The sequence below is a fragment of the Lemur catta genome, chromosome 19 (genome assembly GCF_020740605.2).
Source record: "Lemur catta isolate mLemCat1 chromosome 19, mLemCat1.pri, whole genome shotgun sequence".
Classification (NCBI taxonomy): Eukaryota; Metazoa; Chordata; class Mammalia; order Primates; family Lemuridae; genus Lemur; species Lemur catta.
Genome location: NC_059146.1, coordinates 21,600,403 through 21,617,656, shown reverse-complemented (window position 1 = coordinate 21,617,656; position 17,254 = coordinate 21,600,403). Strand labels below are relative to the sequence as shown.

The 17,254-nt window shown below is 49.2% G+C and overlaps 1 protein-coding gene across 1 annotated transcript; it reads left to right on the top strand.

Moving 5' to 3' along the window:
* The first annotated feature begins 570 nt into the window (after nt 1-570).
* Nucleotides 571-15,222, top strand: GP6 (glycoprotein VI platelet). The gene is made up of 8 exons (XM_045532734.1): nt 571-837; nt 4,387-4,419; nt 4,514-4,771; nt 7,160-7,444; nt 9,387-9,458; nt 12,838-12,888; nt 14,328-14,378; nt 14,894-15,222. Exons 1-8 carry the CDS (start codon nt 804-806, stop codon nt 15,094-15,096), a joined length of 987 nt encoding a protein of 328 aa, XP_045388690.1. The 5' UTR covers nt 571-803; the 3' UTR covers nt 15,097-15,222.
* Nucleotides 15,223-17,254: the final 2,032 nt, after the last annotated feature.

Genomic DNA, 17,254 nt, shown 5'->3' with positions numbered 1-17,254 from the left:
TGTCTGGGTTATTGCACGTAGCATAATGTCCTCAAGGTCCATTCTAGTTGTAGCATGTATTGGGGTTTTATTCTTTTTTTAAAGGCTGAGTAATATTCCATTGTATGTATATGCCACATTTTGTTTGTCCATTCATTCTTCTGCTGATAGACATTTGAGCTGTTTCCACATTTTGGCTACCGTGAAAAAGCTGCGGTGAACACTGGTGTGCAAATGTCTGTTGGAGACCGTGCTTTCAATCCTTTTGGGTATATGCCCAGAAGTGGAATTGCTGGATCTTATGGAGAGCCCCTGTCTAACCTTTTGAGGAATTGCCAAACTGTTTTCCACAGCAGCTGTGCCACGTTACGTTCCCACCAGCAATGCACAACGGTTCCAATTTCCCTGCATCCTCACCAACATTTGTTGTTTTCCATTTTAAAACTTATAGCCACCCTAGTAGGTGTGAATTGATATCTCCTTGTGGTTTGATTTGCATTTCCCTTGTGAGTGTTGGTGAGTTTATGGGAGAAGGGGAACGCAGATCCTTCCCCAGCAGGCGGACGCAGATCCTTCCCCAGCAGGCGGACGGAAGCTGCAGCTCCAGCCTGGCCACGGGAGATAAGCGAGGTTCCCTGGAGCCCGTGTGCAAGTCACTGTCCTGAGGAGGCGGCTCCAGCTCCACGAGTCTCCATTAGGAAAAGCCAGGGCTGGCGGAGGAAGCGGGGAGAGCGACCTTCACCCTCGCCACATTCTGCACCTGTGCCCCAGGCTCCCACGGCCTCCCTTCGTGGCCACAGAGCTCAGGCCGGGGCTGAGGAACAATGTCTCCATCCCTGCCCACCCTCTTCTGTCTTGGTAAGTCCTGAGGGTTGATCTGGGAAGTGCCGATGGAACAGGCACCGAGCTGCCAGACAGAGAATATTTTTTTTTAAAAAGTTGCATCAGCTATAAATTTCAGAGCAAAAGGGGCACAAGAGTCTCTTCATTTGTCGAGTGGGAAAACTGGGCCCCAGGGAGATGGCGTGTTTTGTTTGTATGATTCATTCCTGCTTTCTCACGGCTGGGTCAGGAAGTGAACACAGGTCTCCTAGTGCTGATGGCAACTTTCTTCCATGACTCTCAGTTGCTTTTTTTCCCCCTAAATATCAGGACTAGGTTGTAGATTTAATTTGCCAGTATCCCTTACAGTAGTGCCGCAAATAAGAGTCTCCCTCAGGCCGGGCGCGGTGGCTCACACCTGTAATCCTAGCACTCTGGGAGGCCGAGGCAGGAGGATTGCTCGAGGTCAGGAGTTCGAGACCAGCCTGAGCAAGAACGAGACTCCGTCTCTATTAAAAATAGAAAGAAATTATCTGGACAGCTAAAAATATATATAGAAAAAATTAGCTGGGCATAGTGGTGCATGCCTGTAGTCCCAGCTACTCGGGAGGCTGAGACAGTAGGATCGCTTGAGCCCAGGAGTTTGAGGTTGCTGTGAGCTAGGCTGACGCCACAGAACTCACTTTAGCCCGGGCAACACAGCGAGACTCTGTCTCAAAAAGAAAAAGAAAAAAAAAAAGTCTCCCTCAAACAGGCGTTGAGGTCAGGTGCATTTCTCCTGTCTGTTCTGCATCAGGCTGTGCAAGACATGTCGTCTGCATTATTTTCTCATTTCTTCAGGAGAATTTACCACTAAAGGGAGGAGGGTAAGCAGGAAGGAAACCATTGTGTTCTTGGGGATAAGAGGGCAAGCTATGAATACTAACGACCTCTTATTCGTTTGTTCATTCATTCATTTGCTTACTCATTCATTCATTGTTTAGCACACTCTTAGGTTGCATTTACTGTGGGTTAGATATTATTATCTACATTTTTTTTTAATTAACAGGCACTAACTCATTTAATCACCAACAGCCAATGAGGTAGGGTCTATAATGACCCTTATTTTACAAATGAGAAAACTGAGACCCAGAGGGGTGAAGTAACTTGTTTAAGGTCACACAGCTAGGGCTTGAATACAAACTAAGGAATTTTTACACCAAGTCTACACTTGTGTTTTTTTTTTTTTTAAATCTTTATCTTTTTTCTTTTTTCAGGAAGGGGCTGGTTGTTTATTTTTTAATTGATGAATAAAAATCGTACATACCTATAGTGTACAACTATGATGCTTTGATATATGTGTACACTGTGGAAAGGCTAAATCAAGCTATTGAGCATATGCATTACCTCAAATTTTTTTTGTGTGATGAGAACATTTAGGATCTGCTCTCTTAGGGATTTTCAAGTATACGATACAATGGACAATAGATCTCCAGAACTTATTCCTCCTGTCTAACTGAAACTTTTTATCCTTTGACCAACATCTCCACAATCCCTACCCAGCCATCCCTGGTAACCACCATTCTGGTAACCACCGTTCTACTCTCTGCTCCTATGAGTTCACAAGTCCACGTTCTTCACCAGTAAACTATGCTGCTAGTGTTTGAATCTACCTTCTACCAGCTGTGGGACTGTGGGTGAGATACTGTCTCAATAGCCTGATCTATAAAACGGGGCTAATAATGGTTACTAACCAGTAGGATTATGGTGACTCAGAGTCCAAACATAGAAAGTGCTCAGCACGGCGCCGGGAATATTTCCAAACAGGGTTGCAGGGTGGAGGGGACCCACAAAAAGACTGAAGTGGGCTGTGTTGGTGGAGGGGAGGCAGAGATGTAGGTGGAGCTTGGGTACAAGATGCAGAGGGCAACTGCAGTGGGCACAGAGGGGGAGTTGGTGGCTGGTGACATTGTCACTCTCCTAGCTGTGGAGTCAGAGACTATCTGGGTTCAGCCACTTCTTGCTGTGTGAGCTAAAGGAGGTTGCTCAGCCTCTCTGTCCAGTTTCCTCATGTTTATAATGGGAACAATCCCTCCTTTGTGTGTAAGGATGAGGGTTGCAAGATGAAACAGGCTAAATTTGAATTTCAGATAAACAAGTACTTTTCTTTCTTTTCTTTCCTTTTCTTTTTTTTAACATATACCTTATGGGACATACTTATACTAAAACAAGATTCCTTGTTTACCTGAAATTCAAGCAGTGAGCCCTGTATTTTTATTTTCCAAATATGGCAACCCCAGTGAGATTGAAACAGATCATGCTACCAGCTCAGGATAAAGACAAAAAAGAAAATTAGAGCTTGGGGGAAAGAGGGCAGGTGTTTAGCCCAGAGAAAAGTTAGTTCAGACAGAAGGAAAGACGGGAGAGGGGGAACGCCTCCAAGGGAAAAATCAAAATTTACAGATTATGCAATTTGGTAGATGTTGTGTAAAGTTACATAGACAGGCTATTGAGAATTATGGAAAGATTAGCAATAAGTTCAAGGGAAACTGTGTAGATGGAAATAAATCAGGCATTTATTGATTCCAGGGAAAGCAAACAGGAAAAACGTATAAGTACAACATTATAATCCTCAGGTGTGAATAATATTTGCACAGTCATAATAATGTAATCACAGAACGTTGATTTAACCAAAAAAGCACAAAATAGTGGGAAATCTACGGTTCTGGGATATCTTGACATACAACGCAAGAGACTCCACCCTGCACTGCAGCGCCGTTCTCAAAGGTGTGGCCCTTCTCCTCCCCACTGTGCAACAGGCTTGGAGCTGAGGAAGTGGCTTTCCGTGGTCACTGGAGGGTTTTCTCAGTTCACTTGTGGTCAATCGAGGGTAGTTTTCACTGTCTTTATTGCTGTGCTTCTTGTGACCATATAGACGACTGAAAAGTGTTAATTTCCCAGTGACCCATTTATGTATTTTATTTGATGAATTTTGGGGCCTAGTGTATCCCATTAGCGAGGGGTTTTATTGTACACATAATGAATAAAATGCAACAATATGCAAGTATGTACAATACCTGTCTATACAATTGGGTACTGCCGTATATGCACGTGGGTGTTACTGGATGTTGGGAGATTGCAGGGAGGAAAAGAAGGAAACAGCAACATCAGTGGTCCAAATCCTCACCGCCGTGGAGGAAGTCAAGGTGCCATGTGTAGTGAATTCAGAGGAACAACTAAAATAGTCAGACGCGTGTGCAGTGGGAGAGGGGCAGTGGGTGGAGCTGGCCAGTGTGGGGCAGGAATCCCTGGTTTCTTCTCCTCCCCTCCTCCCCCCTCCCCGCTGCTTGATTGCCACTGAGTTTTGCTTCCCTCTGTGCATGTGTGTGTGCTCGTCCGTTAGTTCCAATTTAATATAGTGAGTCCATGTGGCTTTTTGTGACTGGCTTCTTTTAGTTCAATTACGTGCATATGTGTGTCTTTGGAAAAAATAAAATAATAACAGAATAAAGGGAACTCACGCCAACGTCCCACCCTGGCCGTGCCCGGCAGGTAGGCTGTGTCCCCTAAAGCGGGTTCCTGGCATCTGGTCCCTTTCTTCCTCAGGGCTGTGTCTGGGGCAGGTGCGCGCGCAGAGCGGTGAGTCCTTTGGGGTCCCTCGGGTGGGAGGTGGGCAGGGTCGGCCTGGGAGGGGGTCCGCCTGGATGCTGGCCCCGGTCCCCTTCTCCCCCAGGAGCACTCCCCAAGCCCAGCCTGCAGGCCGTGCCCAGCTCCCTGGTGCCCCTGGAGAAGTCGGTGACCATCCGGTGCCGCGGGCCTCCGGGCGTGGATTTGTATCGCCTAGAGAAGCTGAGGTCCGGCAAGTACCAGGACCAGGCCTTCCTCTTCATCCCGGCCATGAGGAGAGAGCACGCCGGCCTCTATCGCTGCTCCTACCAGAACGCCGGCCATTGGTCCCCGCCGAGCGACCAGCTGGAGCTGGTGGCTACTGGTACCCGGAGGGGAAGGGCTGGGGCGCGGCTGGATTCGGGGCCCTGGGCTGCATGGTCCCCAGTTTCGGACGCAGGGGATGTCAAGGGCAGTGGATCCCACAGGGCCGGGATTACGGTGACATCAGTGAGGCATTGGCCTAGGGGGGGTGGTGGTGCCGCTAAACTCATGAATCAACATGCATAACATTTTAATGCCATTTTTTTTAAAAAGTCAATTCCAAAAGCATCCATGATGAACAACCTATCACAATTTTAAATAGACAGCATCTGGCAGCGTCGGTGCCAAGCCACAGCAAAGCCTGAGGCAGAAGGAAAAACGGGCACTCCTCTCTCTGTGCGGTAATGCACTTGATTTTTTTTTAAAAAATTAGACAAGGTCTCGCTGTGTGGCCCAGGCTGGAGTGCAGTGGCTATTCACAGACACCATCACGGCTCACTCAAGCCATCCCCCTGCCTTGCCCTCAGGGGTAGCTGGGACTACAGGCTCGGGCCACCACACCCGGCTTAATGCACTTTTAAATGGTCGATTATTTTCCAGAAGTAGGTTTCAGAGATATCATTGACGATTTTGCTTTCATGAAAGCCTGGAATGTAAAATTACAATAATTTTTTTTGAGGGGATCTAAATTAAATATTCAAACTTAGAATAATGTAATGTGGGTTTTAATGATCTCCTCTTCAATTTTTCTTTTCTTTTTTTTTTTTTTGAGACAGAGTCTCACTCTGTTGCCTGGGCTAGAGTGCCGTGGCGTCAGCCTAGCTCACAGCAACCTCAGACTCCTGGGCTCAAGCAATCCTCCTGCCTCAGCCTCCCGAGTAGCTGGGACTACAGGCCTGCGCCACCACGCCCAGCTAATTTTTTCTATATATATTTTTAGCTGTCCATATAATTTCTTTCTATTTTTAGTAGAGACGGGGTCTCGCTCTTGCTCAGGCTGGTCTCAAACTCCTGAGCTCAAACGATCTGGCCGCCTCGGCCTCCCAGAGAGCTAGGATTACAGGCGTGAGCCACTGCACCCGGCCTACTCTTCAATTTTTCAATACTTCTTTCAATTATGTTAATTGTTTGGAAGAAATTAAATTTTGCATCCGGGAGAATGCCTCACTCCCCTCACCCTAATTCCTGAGGGCTTCACAGCGGTCCCCAGGGCGCTGCAAGTGCCACCCCTCTTCCCGGTTCCCTCCCTGGCTTGCCCTCTGCTCCTGGAATATGCCAGTCTGGCTTCCTCATTCCTTCCTTTGGCGTGGGACTCAAATGCTGTCTCTCATTAAGTATTTCCCACACCACCTTAGCTAAAATGGCCCTCATCACTCTCCGGCTGTTGCTGTCTCTTGTCTTCTTCATGGGTTTTTTTTTATTTGGTAGAATAGGGACAAACACATAATAGTTGCTTAAGAAAAAAAGTTGTTGAACGAATGAATGAGCCATAATTATCAGGTAGCTTTTGCTTTGATGACTCCTGGGTGCCAGGCATGTGTCACCGCACTAACCTCAAATTAGAGGGGTGCAGGTTTGTGTGTAGCAGTGGAGACCCTGGAGTCAAACTCCCCGATTGCAAATTTCAGCTCTGCCACTTGTCATATGACCTTGGACAAGTTATTGATTTATTGATTTTGACATTTTTTAAAACTTTTTCGGCTTTATTGAGGTGTAATTGACAAACAAAAATTGTGTATGTTTAAGGTGCACAACTTGATGTTTTCAAACACGTATACACTGTGAAATAGTCACCACCATCAAGCTAGTTAACATACCTGTCACCTCACATAGTTACCTTTGTTTGTTTCAAGTATACAACACAGTATTGTTACCTAGTGTTGAACAAATTATTTAACACCGTGTGCCTCAGTTTCATATAAAAAATAGGAATATTAATAGCGATGAGTGCATAGGTCTTTGTGAGGATTCAATGAATTGATAGACGTCATGAATTCAGGATGGCACCTGAAGCTGGCACTTTAATACAAGTTGACAACATAACTTCTGTATGCAATAATACAAGCTTAGAATACCGTATAAACTTACACAATTTTGTTACTACTGTCCTATTTTGAGTGCTTGGTATGCTTTCCGCACTCTGTTAAATGCTTTATATGTATTGCCTCATTCAATCATCCCCATTTTACAGTAGGGGACACTGAGGCACAGACAGAGAGGGAGATTTACCTCTAGGGCCACACAGCCCCTAAATGGTAGAGCCCAGGCACTAGGATGTGACACAGCTACACTCCCTTAGCCTCTTGGTGACCTGACGTCACCTGTCTGTGAGCTTGGGCAGGGGGAATGAGCGCTCCAGGAGGGATATAGCCAGAAAGGGACCTCCCCACCCCTCGGAGGAGACATCAGCCACCACCATCTTTAACATCAGAGTTTCCTTTTCTCCCAGGAGTTTACAGCAAGCCTTCACTCTTAGCCCAGCCCAGCCCGGCAGTGTCCCCAGGAGGGGACGTGACCCTACAGTGTCAGACTCCATATGGCTTTGACCAATTTGCTCTGTACAAGGAGGGGGATCCTGAGCCCTACAAGAATCCCGAGGTGTGGTACCGGGCCAGTTTCCCCATCGTCACCGTGACTGCTGCCCACAGTGGAACCTACCGATGCTACAGCTTTTCCAGCTCAAACCCGTACGAGTGGTCGGCCCCCAGCGACCCCCTGGAGCTCGTGGTCACAGGTAAGGGATGTGCAGACCAAACCTTTCTTCCTCAGCCTCTGTAGGTTCTGAAGGCAGTTCCGAGGGTAGGGACAGTCGCTGCACGGGAGGTGGGAGGCAGGGAAGCCCCAGGCTCCAGTCAGCTTTGGAGGAGGATGTATTCCTTTCCTGTTGGTGCCGTAATAAATTACCGCGGACTCACCGGCTGACAACAACACAAGTTTATTACCAATCTATTACCTCACCATCCTGGAGGTCAGAGGTCCGACCAAAGTGGGTCTCACTGGGATGCAATGAAGGCATCAACAGGGCTGGTTCCTTCTGCAGGCGCTGGGGCAGAATCTGTTCCCGTGTCCTTTCCAGCTCCTGGAGTCCCCTGCAGTTCTTGGCTGTTGGCGACTTCTTCCCTTCTTCCATCTTTGAAGTCAGCAGGGCGGCAGCTTTAAACCTCTCTCTCTGACTCTTCTGCCTCCCTCCGCCACGTATAAGGACCCTCAGCCTCAGACACATCCGGCTTCTTGCTTTTCCAGAATATGCAGGCCCACTACTTCCTCGGGGACTTGGCACCTGCTGGGGTCTTCCCCCCAGATAGTCTCATGGTTCTTCACGTTGCCTCCTTCGGACCTTCCACCAAAAGCCACCTTCCAACTTTCCCAGTGCACATTAGCCACCTTCTCGGCTTAGTTTTCTCCACACACCTACACCGTGTAACATGCACATCGTATCATTTAGGATGTTTATCACCTGTGTCCCCTCCACCCTCTAGGACGTAAGCACCAGAAAGACAGGTTTTTCTGATTTCTTGCTTCTGTAACTCCCAGCACCAGCAAGTTTCTGGCACAGAGGAGATGCTTTACAAATATTTGATAAATATATGAAGTACCCCACTCAGGTATCCTTAATTTTTAACAGCTTTTTAGAGGCATAATTTATATACCATAACATTCACCGGTGTGAAGTGTGTGGGTCAACGATTTTTGGTAAATGTGCGGAGTGGTGCAGTCATCACCACGGTGTGGTTTTAGAGCATTCCTGTCCCTTTCCATCTCTCAGTCCCGTCGGCAGTGGCTCCTTATTTCCCGCTCTGACCCCAGGCAACCACTGATCTTTCTGTCGCTACAGATTTGCCTTTTTTGGGGTTCCAATGTTTCCTTCATGGAACATATTTAAGCAGTGCTGATGCTGTGGCTGGTGCTCTGTTGGGGGCTGGCTGAGTCTCCCTCTCAGTGCACCGTCTCTTCTCCCTTACACACGCGCATGCCCGCAAATATAGTTATCAGTAGAGCGATCAGTCTCTAAGCAAAGATGCATCCAACATATGTATAATTGTGACTATGATAAGCACTCTGAATTGGAAGTACACAGTGTGTTAGAAGCCAGAAGGGGAGGTGGTCTGGGAAGGCTTCCTGGAGGAAGCAACATTTGCTTAGGGCAGAGTAAGAGACAACTAGATTGGTGGAGTAGGTGGGGCTGGTGCAGGTGAATGGAACTGTAGGAGCGAATGCCCTGTAATGGGATGGACGTTGGCAGATTAGTGTAGCTGCAAGGCCGGAGTGGCTGCAGGGTATGGGGAGGTGGAGAGGGACTGTGTTTTGCTTCGTAGATATTCCCCTTCCCCGCACACTGTGATCCCTGCCCCTGACCCCAAACTGATGCCATGGTTCCTGTCTCTACTTTCCAGGAACCAGTTTAGCCCCCAAGGACAAGGTGAGGGTATAAGTCACAGGGACCTAGAAGGAGGGATAGAACTGAGGTTCAGAAAGGATGGGTGGAGCTACAGGGCACGTCATGATTACTCAGCCCCAGAACTCGCCAGGAGCGCTGTTCAAATGCTATCTAACACCCACAACCATCTTCTCGCTCATTTTCCAGGTGAGGAAACTGGGTTGCAGAAACAGTTCTTTATTTGCTCAGGCCCCACAGCGAATAGAGCACAGACTTCTCTCATTTTCTGATTTCCCAGGAACCTCTGTTTTCCCAGGAACCTCTGTGACCCCTAGCCAGTTACCAGCAGGACCACCTTCCTCCGTAACAGGTAAGGTCTAGAGGGTTCTCTCTGGTGCCTGGGGTGTGAACACATGGACCCCCCCTCTTCTCTTCGCCCCTCTGCCTAGATTTCTCGATTTGTCTCTTTCATAAATTTGCTTTGTTTTAAAAATCCTTTATTTCTGGCTGTAAGGAGGGTGGGTATCCTACGTAGACAGACATTAATACGCTGCCCCACCCCCCATCCTGGCCTAGGACGATGGTTTGCAATGTCTGACACACACAAGAATGATCTGAGTGGCTTGCCAAATTGTGGGGTCCTGAACTCTGCTTCTGAGCCTCTGATACCATTGGTCAGTGGTTCTCAGACTTCCTTAGGCAATAGAATCACCTGGAGGGCTTTTTTTTTTTTTTTTTTTTTTAAGACAGAGTCTCTGTTGCCCAGGCTAGAGTGCCATGGCGTTAGCCTAGCTCACAGCAACCTCAAACTCCTGGGTTCAAGAGATCCTCCTGCCTCAGCCTCCCGAGTAGCTGGGACTACAGGCATGTGCCACCATGCCCGGCTAATTTTTTCTCTATATATATTTTAGTTGTCCATATAATTTCTTTCTATTTTTTTTTAGTAGAGACGGGGTCTCACTCCTGCTCAGGCTGGTCTTGAACTCCTGACCTTGAGCGATCCTCCCGCCTCGCCCTCCCAGAGTGCTAGGATTACAGGAGTGAACCACCGTGCCCGGCCTGGAGGGCTTCTTAAACAACAGATTTCTGAACCCCCAGAGTTTTCTGATTCAGTAGGTCTGGGACGAGTCCAGTAATTTTCATTTCTAACAAGTTACCAGGTGAGGCTGATGCTGCTGGCCCGGTGCCACTTTGAGAACCACGGCACTAAGTTTTGTGTGGGGCACGGTGTTCCCTCACGTTCGTAAGCATCTCAGCTGAACATGGGGTGCTGCAATCAGCCTGCGCTTTAGGAAATGATGCGCTAGGCTGGGCATCGCTGACATTTCCCGCGATTCCCGGGGTAGACTGAGGAACAAGCAAGAGCCAAGGTTGATAAGAATGGACTTATGGAGTTGAGGCAGGGTCAGGACTCTTATACCAAAGGAGGCAGAGACATATACAGCGGTAGCACACTGTGTGTGTGTGTGTGTGTGTGTGTGTGTGTGTTGTTAGAACCGGTTCCCTATTCGGCCCCAGGAACAGAATAGCAGAGTCCAAGGCTGCAAAAGGCAAAGGAGTTTATTGGCTGGCTCGAGCCAGGGTCCAAGTCCCAGAGCACCAACGCAGTGGTCTCTTTACGAACTAGGACCCCGCCCTGGGGTAAAAGCTAAGCTTTTATGCTTTTCAGTAGGTTACATACGCTGTGCACACCATTCCTCCTCCCCCCTTAGTTCATTTGCTCCTTCAAAGGTGGCTTGATCCAGTTGTCTCCTGATTGGTTGGCTCCAAGGTGCTCCACGTCCCAATACTTTTCCAGCTGTTTTGCAGAGTCACTGGGCAGGAAGAGGAGGACCCGTCCCGGGAACTCGTGACTTAGGCCCACCCGTCTTGGGGAAACCGAAACTTAGGCCTGTGTCAGGAGATTCAGCCTATGCAGTCACTCCTGCTCCCCCTTCTGCCCTTCAGTGTGTGTCTGTGTGTGTATGTGTGCACGTGCGTGCATGGTTCTGATTAGATTTTTTAAAATTTTATTTTGAAATACAGTCCCTGGAGGTTTGAGACGACAATATGGAATGATCCCATGTCCCCTTTACCTAGTCTCCCTCAGTGGTCACACCCTCTATAATACAATTAGACTGCAACATAAAAACCAGGAATTTGACATGGCATAAAGTAGGTGTGTAGTTCTATGTCAGTTTTCACATGTGTAGAGCTGTGTAACCCATGACCACATTCACGCCACAGAACTCTTCCGCCCTCACAAAGACCTCCCCGGGCTGCCCCTCTATGTTCACATCCCCCACCCCTTGCCATCTCCAACTCCTGAAACCCACTAGTCTGTTCTCCGTCTCTGTAGTTTTGCCATATGTAAATGAAATCAGCTGGTACGTATGTAACCTTTTGAGATTGCCTTTCCCCCGACTCAGCACAATGCCCTTGAGATCCATCCAACTGTGCATGAACAGCATGTTCCTTTTGACTGTTGAGTAGAATTCCATGGCATGCATGTACCACCCACTGTGTTTATTAATAAATTGAAATGAAAACAAGGTTTATTAACAAGCCTTACAGGAAGAGAAGTAACAAAGACCCAATAATACCCACGCTCTCATTATACCCAGGTAGTTGAGCATAAGCTGGGTTTTGCTCACCACAAAAGGCTCCTGGAGGCCAGGCGCGGTGGCTCACGCCTGTAATCCTAGCACTCTGGGAGGCCGAGGCGGGTGGATCGTTTGAGCTCAGGAGTTTGAGACCAGCCTGAGCAAGAGCGAGACCCCGTCTCTACTAAAAAAATAGAAAGAAATTATATGGACAACTAAAAATACATACAGAAAAAATTAGCCGGGCATGGTGGCGCATGCCTGTAGTCCCAGCTACTTGGGAGGCTGAGGCAGGAGGATCGCTTGAGCCCAGGAGTTTGAGGTTGCTGTGAGCTAGGCTGACACTATGGCACTCTAGCCCGGGCAACAGAGTGAGACTCTGTCTCAAAAAAAAAAAAAAAAAAGGCTCCTGGACATGGTCCCCACCCTAAACAAGAGCTATATAGGCTGAGGGGGTTCAGGAAGTATTTTTGCAGCCACGGGAAGTGGCTGGTTAAGAAAATGGCCTTAGTAGGGAGGGCTGTCCTGTGCTCAGAAGCTGGTATCAGCATGTTCTTCCTTCCAGCTCATAGAGACCTGCTGATTCACTTCTTATTTTTGAACTGAGATACAATTCACATGACGTAAAATTCACCATGCCCACTAGAATGGCTCCAATTATTAAAAATGAAACAAACAAACAAATGGACAAAAACAAGTGTTGGTGAGGACTTGGAGAAGCTGGAACTCTTCTTACACGACTGTGGGAATGTGAAATGGTGTGGGTGCTTTGAAGATAGCCGGGCAGTTCCTCGAGAAGGCAAACATAGAGTGACCACACGACCCAGCGATTCCAGTCCTGGGCGCGTACCCAAGAACGCTGAAAACTTAAGTTCACACAAGAACTTGCACATGAATGTTCACAACAGCATTATTCATAATAGCCCCAAAGTGGAAACAACCCAAATGTCCATCATCGGGTGGATGGTCGCTTCTTAGTAAGCCACCGAGGGGCGGAAGTAAGTCTTAGGGCCTGAGAACTTGCTTCCTCGGTGTCTGTGCTGTGGGTGTCAGGCAAGGGGGCCTCAGGGAGCCTAGACACCTCACAAGCACTGTGGGGAGTGGGGACCCTCTGGGAAGACCTGACATTATTTCTCTTCCTTATAACCCTCCTGCTGGGGTCCCCAGAAGCCTCCAGGAAACAGAGCGTGTCACCCACGAGCAAAGTCTCTACAACCGGTGAGTAGCCAGGCACTTAAAGCTCAGCAGAATGGAGCTCGAGGGTGGGGCTCTGTCTTCCATTATCTGAGCCTGTGGGCTTTTAACCTGCTTCACTAAAGCATCTGACTCTTCCCAATCGAGTCCTCGATTTGAGGACAGAGGACGTGGTGGAGGTGGGCACCGAGGCTGGGAAACAGGAGCATTCCTGGTAATGTGGCCATTGTAAAGATGGCGGAGCCAAGGCTGTGGCAGGAAGACCACTCCCGTCCCCACATGCTGCTTTCAGGGTAAAGCCCTGGCCCTTCCGAATTGGCCCTAAGTGTTCAGTCGTGTTCCCACTGTTTCCCATGTAGAGCCTGCGTGTGCTTCAGCCCCACACAGCCCATAGGTGCCTGGACACGGTACATCTTGCTACTCCAAGCCTCTGCACACATTCTTTGCTTGCACTGCAGTTTCCTTTCCCCTCGCTTTTCCTGGAAAGCCTCCATCTCCTTCAAGACAGAACGCCTTGACAGATCCCCGGAGGGTAGGCTAGATATGTCCGCTGGGCCCACAGGACTCTGGCTTTCTTTAGACTTCTGATCCCAGAGGGTTCTTTCAACCACTATGGTGGGATCCTCCCCACCCTCAGATCAAGACCCTTCTTTCCCCCCCCCTCAGGACGCAGCGGGGTTCCTCAGCCTGCTGTCCAATGGGCTTAGATATTCCATCTTTCTTGGCCCTTTCGGTCGTGTCTGTCCACCTTCCATGCACTCCTCGTGCTGTGCTGGGCCACACGGAGTCGTTTCGGACTCTTCCCGGTGCTCCACATCCTCCCCGACTCTGCACCCAAACCCCTCGCTCTGCCTTTCCTTCCACTTCCCCCGGGCTTCAACTCCCAGGGAAGCCTCTTCTGACCGCCAGCCTGGATCGGGGGTTTCTTCCAGCCTTGCTCAGTGTCTTGTGGGCTACCTGTTACAGCAATTTTCACAATATATTAAAGTGCTCACTTCTTGGTTTCCTCCAGTAATCTGGAAACCCCACAAGGACCAGGTCTTATTAATAGTTGGGTCCCTGTGCCCAGCACATGGCCGAGTACCGGGCAGGTCTCAGGAAATACTTGTGGAATACTAAGAGAGCCAGCGTGTGGGGGGTGCTGATTATATGCCAAGCACTGTGGTTTGTACTACTATTGTTGTTTTTTTTAATTTTCACACCAACCTGTGATATGTTGATGCCATTATTTTCATTGGACAGATGGGAAAATTGGCTCGTAGATGTTGTCACCTGCCAGGTGTCCCACATCTAATAAGGGGTGGACTTTGGGTTCCAATCTGGGCACCCTGGTGCTATAGTTCATGCTCTTGTTAAATGCCGTGGAATTCTGCCTCCCAGGTGCACGTGTTCAGGGTAGGGACAGTGACAGGGCTAGGGGAGATGGTTCCATTTGTTCACACGTAGCCTTTTGTGGTTCCCAGAGGCTTCTAGGAATATCACCACCAGTACCGAGGAGTCAGGCTCTCCAATCGGTGAGTAAGTCGTCCTCCCCGGACCCACGCCCCTCTCTCTCCTCACCCAAAGCTGCCTCCTTTCCCTATGCAGGGCTACAGCTCTGTGATCTTGGGTCCTGGTGTGTAAAATATTAAGAGGAGGAGGGCAGAATATCAGCATATGGAGTTAAGAATTGAGTGATAAGATCAGGTGGGAAAGTTGAGATTTTCCAAAGAGTCAGAGGAAGAAAGATTCCCTCTCTGCCCCCTCCCTGATAACCGTCTTCCCCTCTGCAAGTGGCCAGATAACCAGGCGGTGTCTGTGTCTGGGGAGGGGTTGTATCGGGGGCCTGTGAGGGGACACAGGGACAGGTGCTAATTAGAGAATTGGGGCCATCCAGCCCTGACCCTTGGTGGGGACGGGAGGGACCCCTAGGAAAGAGCTTGGCATCCGCACTAGTACAGGATAATAGGGTGTCAGACTGGATCACAGGGTGCCAGACGGTTCTGGAGATGGGCTCTTACCACCTGCCCCTTCTCTCTCATGGCTCCAGCCCCTGCCCGGCTGCACTACACCAAGGGCAACCTGGCGCAGATATGCCTTGGCGCTGTGATCCTCATATTCCTGGCGGGGATTCTGGCAGAGGATTGGCACAGCCGGAGGAGACCCCTGCTGCACAGGGTCCGAGCTGTGCAGAGGCCACTCCCACCCCTCCCCCAGACCCAGGGATCACACGGCTGTCCGGACAGAAGTTGACCAGATGCTTGTCACCAGGGGTTACATTCATAACCGTCAGCGCTCCAGAGATGGCTGGACCCGAGAGATGGATATGGATGTGTGTGGAGTGTGTGGAGCAAGAGGGAGGAGGGCAGAGGCTCTGGCCATGGAAACGGGGGCCATGGGGCCTCTTCTTGGGGCTCCATCAAGGAGCTGTTGAGTCAGTGTCTACTTGGCCCCCTGTCAAAGGACCCCCGCCCACTGGGCCTGGAAGGAATCTGGAGCCCCAAGTCTCCTCGCTGACGTCTTGCACACCGTGGATCTATGGTCCCCGACTGGTCCACACTGGCCTCTTTCTTCCACCCTCTCTCATGTGGGCTCCACACTGATCACCAACACTCCCAGCCCTCATGGCTGACGCTGTCCCTTCCTCTGTGCAAAACCCTCCCATGTTTCCCCCTTGGCCCTGTGTGCTGTCTCTGTTATCCCCAAGCCTGCTCCGCACCCTCACCCCTTAGGCTGCAGTCTGGCAAAGCTTTTGGTTTTTGGAACAGGCCTGGTCCCTTCCGGTAGCTGGTCATGCTATTCCTTTTTGCGAGTGTAAAATGACAACTGTACCAACATGGCAATGGCTTCCCTTCACATTAGGAAAAGAGCCCAAAGTCCCAACCTTGTCCTAAAGGCCAGAGCAGGCGAATCCCTAGAGGGAAAGCGGACGGTGGTAGCCAGGCACAGGGAGGCAGAGGTGAAGAATAACTGATCAGCGCAGGGTTTATGTTAGGCTGATGAAAACGTTCTGGAGCTAGAGGAGATGGCTGTGCGACATCGGGAGCGTGTTGTGCTAAATGCCAACAAGGCGTTCCCTTTAAAATGGCTAATTTTATGTTATGTGAATTTCACTTTAATAAAGATTAAAACAAAATGAAGCCCCGCTCCCTGATACCCACCTGTCTCTGTGTGGGGTCATTTGTCCCAGGAAGTAGGTGGGATCACACCAGAAATGCTGCCCTGTCACCGTCACCAGTCCCGGCATGTTGTGGGGGCCGCCCCCTCCCGCAGGCTGGAGCCTCTCTGTTGCTGACACGGCTGTCAGGCGGACGGCAGCCTGGGCCCTCCGTGCCTCTCGCTCATAAGCACAGGGGGTTCCAGCTCCTGTCAGAACGAACCTCAAACCCTGAGATGACCCCTGACCTTGGAAAGTGACTTCCTCCCAGGGGTCACCATGAAGATGAGCTAAGATGACATCTGGGTGTGGCCGTAGTCACCTGGGGCCATGACTTTAAGGAACACATATGTCATTTTATAGCAGAACTGTAGACCCACACATTCAATGTGAGGCTTCTGACAACTTAGACAAAAGGGAGGTCCTAGAAATTTCTAAGGATTAAAACAAACACACACAAATAAAGAATCAGGAACAAGATAACCATCAGTACACTGAAGACAAAGTATATTCATCCTGGCATTGTAAACCTGGGTAGAGAAGGCTGTCTTCCCCCAGGCAATGGCTTCTGTCAAGGCACAGTTCCATAAGCTGGCATCTCGGACACAGAGAAGCAAAGGGGATTTCCAAGTTGAAGGTTAATGAATCCCAGGGAAATGACTCTGCATCAAGTAGATGCAACACCACCCTAGCACTTTGCGGGTGGGAATGTAAAATGGTGCAGCTATTATGGAAAACCATATGGTGGTTCTTCAAAAAAGTTAAAAATAGAATTACCATATGATCCAGAAATTCCACTTCTGGGCATATACCCAAAAGAATTAAAAGCAAGGACTTGAACAGATATTCATATACTCACGTTCATAGCATTATTTATAATAGCAAAATGGTGGAAGCAACTCAAATGCCCATTGATGAATTAATGAATAAACAAAATGTGGTATGTGTGTGTGTGTGTGTGTATACACAATATTATTCAGGGCCAGTGGCTCATGCTTGTAATCCTAGCACTCTGGGGGGCCGAGGCGGGTGGATCACTCAAGGTCAGGAGTTCGAGACCAGCCTGAGCAAGAGCGAGACCCCGTCTCTACTAAAAAAATAGAAAGAAATTATCTGGCCAACTAAAATATATGTAGCAAAAATTAGCCGGGCATGGGTGGCACATGCCTCTAGTCCCAGCTACCCGGGAGGCTGAGGCAGTAGGATCGCTGAAGCCCAGGAGTTTGAGGTTGCTGTGAGCTAGGCTGACGCCAC

Bases quoted from the DNA above. Each gene is read 5' to 3' on its own strand.
- GP6 (XM_045532734.1), top strand. From the start codon at position 804: ATGTCTCCATCCCTGCCCACCCTCTTCTGTCTTG. The intron at 838-4,386 runs GTAAGTCCTGAG...TTTCTTCCTCAG, and splicing joins GCCCACCCTCTTCTGTCTTG to GGCTGTGTCTGGGGCAGGTG. The intron at 12,889-14,327 runs GTGAGTAGCCAG...TGTGGTTCCCAG, and splicing joins GAGCAAAGTCTCTACAACCG to AGGCTTCTAGGAATATCACC.